This window comes from Monoraphidium neglectum (assembly GCF_000611645.1).
Source record: "Monoraphidium neglectum strain SAG 48.87 unplaced genomic scaffold scaffold00713, whole genome shotgun sequence".
NCBI classification, from domain to species: Eukaryota; Viridiplantae; Chlorophyta; class Chlorophyceae; order Sphaeropleales; family Selenastraceae; genus Monoraphidium; species Monoraphidium neglectum.
In genome coordinates this window covers 11400-21643 of record NW_014012915.1, presented here as the reverse complement: position 1 = coordinate 21643, position 10244 = coordinate 11400, and the positions used below count along the sequence as shown (strand labels likewise).

The window sequence follows — 10244 nt, the reverse complement described above, 5'->3', positions numbered from 1 at the left end:
CACGCACGCACACACACACACACACACACACACACACACACACACACACACACACACACACACACAACAGCAACAACAACAACAACAACAACAACAACAACAACAACAACAACAACAACAACAACAACAACGCAATCACACACGCACGCACGCACACACAACACTCGCAACACACAGGCACACACAAAGCACATGCGCACACTGCAGCACAAACACACCACTAACCAGGCTCAGCAATGTTGTCAAGGTTGCACTCATTGTTTGCATTTGTGTTGGCGGCGCTGTCACCAGTGAGCAGCATCTGTGCAACAGGCAGCAAGGTTGAGCCTCAGGACATTGAACAAGGGGCGCCACATTGACTTCTCATGTGATTGGTGGTGAGCACCTGCACCCCGCCAAACCACGCCCTCAGCATGCTGCCTGGAAGCATGGCTTCGATGCGCAGCCGCCTTATCTCCGCCCTCGACCCCCTCCCCCTGGGGCAGCGCGCGGCCTTCTTCCAGTGGCCCCATGGCGCACGCGGCTGACCCTGTCTGATCTCTGTATACTCCCACTTTTGCAGCTGCCCTCTCACCCTAATCTTGGTGCCCGACCAGTTGTCATCCAGATCAACCTCCATCACCCCACCACAGTTGTTCTGAGGCAGGTCGATGTCGTTGCGCACTGCAGGCGGCAGGAGGACAGGGAGGGCGGGTATGAAAGAGAGGGGCGCAGGGCGGAGCGCACCGCGGCGTGGGCAGGCGCCTGCAAGCTCAGGGGCTGAGCACGCCGTGCCCCCCATAACAGCCTTGTTTGCCCTTCATCACAATTCCTTGGCATTGCTGCATGCCTCTTAACCCGTCCCGGCCCTGTCCACCCGCGCTCTCCCGCCGTGCCCCTGCAGACTCTGCATGCCGCACCAGACAGGCCCCTTGGACCGCCACTCACAGAAGTTGTACGCCGGCGAGTTGGTCATGCCGTTGCGGATGACGCTGGTTGAAAACCAGACCTTGCTGTGGAGCTTGCTCACGGTGATGCCCTCCTGCTTTTCAAACTCGGCGGTGGCGCCGAGCATGCTGGCGTAGCGGCGGGTCTCGAAGAACGCGGCCGCCGTCTCCATGCCAGGCTTGACCTGACGGGGCACGGCACGGCGCCGTTTGCATGTCGAGGGATCAGCATGTGAGCGGGGGTGATGACAAGCAAGAAAGGGCAAACGCTGACGACAGGAGAGGTGGGTGGGACAGGCAACAGGGAGGGATGGGGAGGGATAGAGAGAGAAAACGGGTGGGTGCTGCGACAGGTTGAGGGATCCCTCGATTCAGGAGAGAGATACAAATGAGGTGGGCAGGGACGCTGTGAAGGAGCACCGGGGTGAGACTGCACTGCAACGGCAACGATCATTACATGGTGAGCAGGGGAGGGGTTTTGCTGACGTGTCGAGAACCAAATATTTTGGCTGAGAAAAAAATCTCTCTGCGGCCCACCTTGAGGCACTCGATGTAGTAGTTGGTGTTGGTGGAGTTGTCCTTGAACCGGAACAGGTTGTTGACGGTGTTGGCCGCCAGGAAGCCCGAGGGGCACGCAGGAGGAGACCCGACAGGGGTGGCGACCTGCGGAGGTTTTGGGGTTTAGCGGTGCTGTATTGTGCAGCAGGGTATGGGAGATGCGGCCCAACGGGACTCCAAGGGTCATGGTGCAAGGGGGTATGAAATGGAGCGACGACGAGGGAGGCTGGCGACAAGTGGCCGCATGCACAGCTCGGGGCAGGCTGCATCGCATGGCTTGACGATGTCACCTCGAAAATGTCGCTGAATTTCAGGTTGGAGTTGGCCATGGCCTCAAGAGTCGCCTGGTCGCCTGTCCGGCAGGAGCCAGCACAGGGCGGTGAGTGAGCACACGCAAGCACACACAGTCAGGCGCGCCCTTCTGCCCACTGGCGCTGCAGTTTTTTTGTGTGGCGGGAGCACGAGACCCCTGTAAACTAATGCTGTATTCATCAGTAGACAGCCCCCTCCCCCACGCACACAACTTGCTGAAACACGCGCAGGCACACACAGCACACTCAGCACACACACACACACACTCTAACGCGCGAGCGCACCCTTGCCGAGCAGGATCCACTCCAGGTCCCAGGTGGGCTTGCCGTTCTCCACGCGCTGGCTCTTCAGCTTGGCGGCGTACAGGGAGCCAGAGTCCAGCTTTTGTTGCTTGTCAGCTACAAACTTGAGCCACACTGGGTTTGGAAAACAGCAAATTCAAGGGGGGCAGAGCGATAGCTGTGAGCGCGGTGCTTTTGGTTGTGAGGGTGTGCATTCCGACGCACTGTCGGTGGGTCGATCAGGACAGATCAGGGGAGGAGTAGGGATAAAAAGGGGGTGGGAGGGAGGATTGTTACAGCGCCCTGCGGTCGCCCGCACCCTGTGTCACCCAAGCTTGTGGCGCGCGAAAGGGTGGGGAGAGGGGGCAGGAGAGAGCAAGGGAGGGATGGTTGTAAGGTCGCTCACCGCCGTTGGGGTTGTCGTCAGTCGAGTAGACAGTCTTCTTGTCAGGCATGACCTGCGATCAGCAGTGATAGGCAAATACAGGGCAGGGGCGTGTGAGGCGCAGCGGGGTTTTGCATGCGCGGCTCAAGGGCATCTGTCCTGGTGGCTAAAGCGCCCAACAGCAAACCAACCTGTTTGAGGTAGCACTGCAACCGCAAAGTAGGCGTGGGTGAGGCCAGGATAACAATACAGACGCCGCCACCATCATCATGCATTGACGCAGTCCCCACAGTTCATGTAGGTAACACTCCCACAAACCATACAAAAATTCCCTCTTACAATGACATGCACGATCGCTCGCATGCACGGTTGAACACACAACCACGCGACCTGCACACGCACACACACACGCACACGCACACGCACACGCACACGCACACGCACACGCACACGCACACGAACACGCACACGCACACGCACCAGCGCTGCCTCGTGCGAGATGCGGCCGATGGTACGCCACTTGGTGATGGTGGTAGCGCCGGTAGAGCTGACCAGCCTGGCCTCAGGGCTGGAGCCATCTGCGTGAGCGTGCAATGTGCAGCAAATCGACAAGCGCGGGTAGATGATCAACAAGGCGGCACGAGTTTTGCAAAGGGTGTCACCAGCCTGTGATGCGCTGCCGGAGACGCCAGCACCTTGTCGCTGCCAGGCACGCCGGCATCGCCTGCTTCATTTCACCCCCGGCCCTCCTGCCCAATAGAGACCATGCGCTGCGCCTCAGCTCACAGCTATCAGAACTCACAATTGTAGCACTTGTAAGACTGTGCCAGCTCATCGTGAGCAGCCTGGTTGTTCAAAGGATCAATGGAGGCCAGGCCGTAGCTGTGCGCGAAGAGCATGGCAGGGGTGGGCACACCGTGAGTGGATGTAGTGTTGTGGTGTATACACTGTGGTTGCATGGGTCTGGGGTGGGTGCAGGGGTTTGCTGCATGTCGGCGCGGGCAGCTTGCGTCAACCCTTCTTCACTCAAGCATGAGCAGCTGCCGTGAGCCCAAATTTGGGGACTGCAACGGGCCAGGGGGTCGTGTGTGGCGCTCAAACAGCAGGCGCAGGGCGCCCTGGCCTCTCACCTGGCACCGCGGCTGAAGAGTCCGAAGTACCTGCGCATAGTTCGCCACAGTCAGTGGCGGCAGAGTACCAGTGGTTGAGAAACGCGCGTGCGCGACGATCACAACGAGCCACAGCACGCCGCGTGGGTTTTATGCCACCTGTCCTGGCCACCGACCTACTGCCCGCACAGGGGATGCAGTCCCCCCCCCCCGTGTGTGGCGACCTTGCACATTTTTCTCAGCACATTGCTTCATTTCAAGATGCCTACCCACCTGCCAAAGTCAAGCAGACTCCCAGCGCTGCCAGTGTCACCCGGGCTCATGCCGCACAGGGTAGCCTCAGAAGGAGTAATGCAATTCGCAAACTGCTGCTCAAAGGTGCGGCAGTCCGGGGGGTACTCCTCGCCGCTGCAGGGGTGGGTGCAGGGAGGGGCGGGACAAGGGCCCACCTTTGGTCTTTGGACTCGGTGTGATGCTGGAATGCACTGTGAAGCTGCTGCAAAATGGCAATGCCGTCTCGTTCATGCAAGCTGCATTGCAAAAACTTGGCTCACGACCGCTGCCGTCAAGACCACCGTGTGCAGTGGCAATTGTGTTTGGCTTGCGTGTGTATGTTTTGCACGGGTGCGAGCGCATGCATGTGTATGCATGCATGTATGCGAGCGTGCGTGTGTGTGTTTGTGTGTGTGTGTGTGTGTGTGTGTGTGTGTGCAACATCTTTAGCCAACCTGTACTCACCCAAGGTGTGTGCCCCATGGTGTCCTGTTGGATGCAAAATCAGATATAGTACGGGGAGCAGATAAGGATTTGAGTACGGGTGATTATTGTCAAATTAATGTCAAAGGGATTCTGGGACAGGCAGTTGATGCAGCCCGGCAGCTGGTATCAGAGAAATCATAGCACGCGGCCATTACAATATTGTGATAGCCGCGCAAGGCAGTGCATGCGCTTGCTTGCGTGACTCACAGAGAGCCACTGCACATGGACATGAGGCCGTTATCCTGTAGGGTTCAGAAGATTGGGGGTGGGGAGGTGTGCATCCTGGGGTGGGGAGCAGTCGCGTGACCCGCTGCTGCAGGCCAACGAAGTAGCCTTCACAATTTTGCGCGGGCCTTGGAGACCGACGTGCACCTGCACAATGTGCGCATGCTGCAGGCCCATGCGCGTACGCGCATGCGCATGCAGTCGCACGTCATGCGTGTGTTGCAGGACCCGTCATCAGCAGCCCAGTCACCATTGTGTCGTCGATGGGCTTGGTGTTGACCACAGTAATCGTGCCCTTGGCATCAGGCTTGGACAGCTCTGACACGTACATCTTGCTGGGCTGGGGGTACCTGGTTGGGTCCAGGTGTGGTGATGGGCCGAGGGGCTTGGCAACGTGCGGGGTGATGGGCAGTGCGGGGTGATGGGGCAGTGCAGGGTGATGGGGCAGTGCAGGGTGATGGGGCAGTGCAGGGTGATGGGGCAGTGCAGGGTGATGGCGGGGGCAGTGCAGGGTGATGGGGCAGTGACAGAGGGGGACTTGGAAGGTTGAGGCTTCAGGCAGAGGGGGACACATGGGGCTGAAAGAGCACCGTGCTGAGCATGTAAGCCACAAGCCAGCTGACTCACTCAAAATGGTTGATGACAAAGGTCTTGCTGCCACGGGTGTGGAAGGAGACGAAGTCGGGAGAGACACTGACCAGCCCTGTCGCCTTGTATCCCTGCACCAGCCGGCGCAAGGGAGAGGGGGTTCGGCGCAGGGAGCAAGCGCGGGTGGGAGCTGAAGGCACGACTGAGCGGAGTGGTCAACAAAGTGATGGCTGTCGAGGAATGACCCACTGGCTGTGCGAACTGCCGCTGCAGCAGGTGACCCGCTGGTGTCAACCCCAGCACCCGCGGTGCATTCAATCAGAGGGAATGGAGACGTGTGTAAATATACGGCACACCGCGCTGAGCCGAACCGGCGCAAAAACACAAGCGTAGCCGCTGCGTTGCACTCCACCGCGCGTGCAGTCTGCATCTGCATCTAGCCGCTAATGGCCGGGCTCGCCAGCGCCGTTGCAGCGCACTGCTGGGCGTCACCCCTTTAATTCAGGCTGCGCTGGCTGTTCGCGGCAGCGCTCGGCGCGCGAGCCTGCGCGCACCGCAGGAGGCGCCCAGGTGGCAGGGATGGCGCCGATGGGGTTGAAGGACAGCTCGGAGGTGGGCGTGGTGGGGAGAGCCACGTCGGCGGCCACGATGTCCAGCACGCGCTTGCCGTCCTTGGCAGTGGCGGCCCCATAGATGCCAGAGCCGTAGGTCAGCCCAGTGCGGGCGAGGGTGGTCCATCCTGGGTGCCAGTGAGGCAGAGAATTGAAGGGTGGAGGATGGAGGGGGTGTTGGTGGGGGGTGCAGCGGGTGATGAGGTGTGCGGGGTGGATTAGGAGGGAGCGTCGCATGCATGGCGTGCAGTTTGAGGCCCCTTCAGATGCAAACGAAGCGTCAGCGTTACAACATCTTACCAATATCAAGGCAAGCGGGGTCCTTGGCAGCCGCAGCGGCTGCTGTGGCAGCCGCCAACAGCAGGATGACTATCGCACTGCGAGGCATAGCTGCTTCAGCAAACCAAGTGCGTCCATTCAACAGGTGTGCGCGCAAGCGTTGTTCCTTTGCCCAAATGCCAGTCGTTTTACTAGCGCTTCAAGATGCCACTCGTCGCCCACAGATACCTCGGGCGGGTACCCGACATTCGATCACATCACAGTACGATTCGGCACATGAGCAATGGCTGAGGCGTGTGAGGCGGTGGGACACGAGCTTTTGGTACGAATTGTCCGAGCTTGACACTCTCTTGTGACCCAGCCGCTTTGGATGCTGAGACACCCCCACACCAGGTGACCTCGCCCGCTGTGCAGGGCAACAGTGGGGACCGAGGGGTGACATAGGTGTGAGTTCTGGAGTCCCACGCCACAATCACAGGCTGCTGCACTTTGCAACTGCGGAAAGTTGTTGGGCATGCACCTCAATCTTCACTCCTTGCAGGAAGGGTTGCAATTGGTTGCAAAAACGCATCGCTGCAGGGGACGCTCAGGTCAGTGCAGTTGAAACAGCAATGCCTGCACTGCCAGAGGCAGGACACGCCACTGCAACTCTGCATAATCCTTCGCGATCCATCTCGCCGCTTCGGGCCGTGTAGATAAAAAATTCTACCTCCACAGCATCAGGGGATGGCGAAATTGCAGCAAGTCACCTCATGCACTAGAACAGCGGACAGTGTGTCAGACATAGCCATCATAAGGACGGGCAAATAAATCTGACAACTGGGGGCCATGAACCTGATTTTCACACATCATCAATCGCATGAACACACCAGGCACACATGAGACACAGCTTTGGAGGCGACGCAGCAGCCCTTATTGAAGCCCTGGTGGCCGCGAACAAAATCTCAACGTGAACACATTCAACGAAGGTGGGTGAGGCGCAAGCCACCCTCCTTTGGTGACAAGTGGGCGAAACATAGCTCAAGCTCGGTGCTTGATAGAGTGAGGGCACATTAGGTTGGCAGACCAAGCCTCCAGTTTGGAGAGTTGCAGCCGACTCAAACAGCATTGCAGGCAAGCTTAAGGAGTGAGGGGCAAGCGCCTCCACGCACGAGCGCCAGATTGGCGCTTTGATACGACCAAGTGCATTGGCTGCACCAGTTCTTCCCAGTGCATTGGCAAAACTCTGGCGATTGGGTCGCGCGCGAGCATGCCAAGCCCCCTCGGCGGGCTGCGCGCTCTTCAGGGCGGCAAAGTGCGCTGCCTGAAATCAGGCAATCATGGCATCGTGCGCTGGGCGCACCCCTGAATACAAGCTGGTGGTTGTTGTACCGCTCTCGAGCAGCGAGAACGCACATGACTGCACCCTTGGCGATCGGTGCAAGGGGATCCGCCGACAAACAACACGATCATTGCAAAGCAGATCTTGAAAGCCGGTCGAGCGCAAAGCGGAGCATGCGCATGTGATTCACGCGCGTGCGCCCGGCTCAGGCTATGGGGGCAAGCCCCTTTTGCACTGTGAATAATCAATGGCGGCGGCCACTCTTGGTGGTGAGCTTGGTGGCCTTCGTGATGCACACCTTGGCGCTCGCAACCACCGCGCTCTTCTCAGCGGGCGTCACGGCTGCGGGGATAGCTGTGAAAGTCAGGGTGTACTTGTCGTTCAGGTACTTGCTGGGGATGGGGCCCAGGTAGCCCTGGGGCGAGGTTTGTACACAGTTGTATCCAGGGAGGCTCGTCAGTGGGAGTTCGAAGGATGGGGTCACGGATTAATGATGCAGAGCGCTGGATCGGTTGGAAGGTGAATTTATGCAGTACCCTGGCAAGAGATGCATGTCTGTGCAGCACACAGAAAAAGGTACGCAACACACATCCGTTTACTGACTGTTGGGGACGGCTGGCACAAATCTGTTTACTGACTGTTGGGGATTGCTGGCAGCAGCGGACAACCGGCAGGTGCGCCTCAAGCAGCAGGCGCAAGGCTGCCCAGTCCAGGCAGAGCCTCGACTCGACTGCGAGCGCAGGTGGGCGCACCATGTAACCGCGCTGCGACTCGACAACGGCGGCGGAGGTGCTGGGCAGGTCCTCCTCGGGGTGCTGGAAGGCCATGGTCAGGTAGCCGAAGTTCTTGATGACGTTGGACCTGTTGTGAGGATGGCGAACAGTTTGCGGGGAGTCCTCAGTGTGATGGTTCGGCAGGGACACCTTGTGAAGGGTGATGGCGCGTGGTGGATGATGCACACTGACTTAGAAGCGGCGCGGCAGGTAGTGCGGCCACAAGTGCGCCATTGTCACAATGCTACTGTTGTGCACCCCTGTGTCCTGACATCTCACAACCCCATAGGCACACCCCAATGGCTGGAAGCCTGTGCTCACCACAGGCCCGACACCTCAGCAAGGCGCGGGGAAGACAGCACACGCGTAAGGCTGCCGCTGTCAACATTGTACGCCCAGCTGGGGGGAGATAGGAATTTGGATGCAAGAAGGGTTCAGCAAAGGTGACAAGCAGTTTCAGCATTCCCACTCCTGTTGCCAACAATGTGCAGTTGGCATAACGTGTGGATGTGTGGTTTGATGGGCGTTGCATGCTTGCACCCAGAAGAGTAAATCCAGGTGCCGTCGTAGCAACCCCGCGGCCCCGCTTGAAGCCTTGATTGAGCCCTTGGATTATTCAGTCGTGACTGTATGCCGCTGAACCCGCGAGCTGCACTTGGACGTGGGCCGCGTCAGTTTACTCACAGCACATTGTTCTCGTGGCGGCCGGTGTCCTCCTGGATCAGCAGGTTGCCGGCCACGTAGAACAGGTTGTCTGCGAGGGGGGGGGGGGTAGGGTCGGGGGAAAGAACCTGTTCATTTCAGAACGACGCATGTGCACATATGAGTATGGTTATGTGTGCGCGCATGTGCATGCATGTGGGCTTGCGCGCACGTGTGTGCTTTTGCAAGTGCAATTGCACGCGCGCACTGGCGGGCCAAGGTGACGAGTGACGGAGTTGTTGAGCTGCCGTGGTTGTGCACTTGCTATTGCGCGTGAACAAAACACTGACGTACAATGATTGTGTGCTATTTTGTTGTGAGTCGAAAACCACAAGCAAGCCTCAGCACCACAAGACCCACTGACCAGGCTCGGAGATGTTGTTGAGGTTGCATGTGTTGTTGGCGTTGGTGTTGGCGGTGGTGTCACCAGTCAGCAGCATCTGCACCACAAGCGGCAAGGTTGTGCAAGAGTGACTGCGACTGGCCCGTGGGACCAGATAAATCAGCCGGGCTGCTGCACTTTTTCACACGGCGAACCACAGAGGTGTACAGCTCTGGCGAGCGCGCATAGCCGTTTGACGTAATGCAGCGGCTGCTCCGCGATCTCACTGGCTTTCACTATGCCCTGTCCCTGTCTCACAGTCTGCGCTTTTTGAGTACAGGTCCCACACACTCATTTATCTTTTGACCAGCCCTTCTTTGCCTCTCACCCTGATCTTGTTGCCTGACCACGTCTTGTCCAGATCAACCTCCATCACCCCACCGCAAAGGTTCTGGGGGAGGTCAATGTCATTGCGCACTGCAGGAGCCAGGGGTGCGGGAAGGGGGCGGGCATGAAATCAGATGTCGCAGGGCAGGTCGTGGCAGAGGGAGATAGCTTGCGGGCGCAAAATCTTTGCACTGAGGGTACAGCACCTCATTGACTCATCAAGGCGGCCGCTTACGGCTCCAGGCAATGCGCATGTGTGTTTCGTTCGTGCAGGCGCTTTGATCCGCTCCCAGCAAGCAATCAAGCAAGGCACCCACAGAAGTTGTACGCTGCCGAGTTGGTCATGCCGTTGCGGATGGCGCTGGTCGTGAACCACAGCTTGTTGTGGCGCTGGCTGACGGCGATGCCCTCCTGCTTCTCAAACTCAGTCGTGGCGCCAAGCATGCTGGCGTAGCGGCGCGACTCAAAGAAGGCGGCCGCCGTCTCCATGCCCGACTTGACCTGCGTAAATTTTGTGAGTGAGTATGTGAGTGAGTGAGACAGACACAGAGAGAGAGAGAGAGTGGTTTAGTGTGAGTGATGAGTGAGTGAGACACAGAGAGAGAGAGAGAGAGTGGTTTTGTGTGAGTGAGTGAGTGAGTGAGTGAGTGAGACAGACAGAGAGAGAGAGAGAGAGAGAGAGAGAGAGAGAGAGAGAGAGAGAGAG

General features: G+C 58.6%; 2 protein-coding genes across 2 annotated transcripts; both read right to left on the bottom strand.

Moving 5' to 3' along the window:
- Positions 1–220: 220 nt before the first annotated feature.
- Positions 221–6142, bottom strand: MNEG_4949 (hypothetical protein; the record flags this gene model as incomplete). The annotated part of the gene is made up of 16 exons (XM_014046578.1): positions 221–301; positions 575–663; positions 928–1111; positions 1464–1589; positions 1775–1836; positions 2081–2212; positions 2484–2535; positions 2943–3040; positions 3265–3344; positions 3593–3622; positions 3845–3979; positions 4538–4572; positions 4806–4905; positions 5183–5274; positions 5698–5882; positions 6055–6142. The coding sequence occupies 16 exons, from the start codon at positions 6140–6142 to the stop codon at positions 221–223; spliced, it is 1569 nt and encodes a 522-aa protein (XP_013902032.1).
- A 1456-nt stretch (positions 6143–7598) lies between these two features.
- On the bottom strand, positions 7599–10027 carry MNEG_4948 (phosphatase-like protein; the record flags this gene model as incomplete). The annotated part of the gene is made up of 7 exons (XM_014046577.1): positions 7599–7769; positions 8107–8215; positions 8449–8526; positions 8812–8881; positions 9194–9269; positions 9540–9628; positions 9856–10027. 7 exons carry the CDS (start codon positions 10025–10027, stop codon positions 7599–7601), a joined length of 765 nt encoding a protein of 254 aa, XP_013902031.1.
- Between the last annotated feature and the right edge of the window lie 217 nt (positions 10028–10244).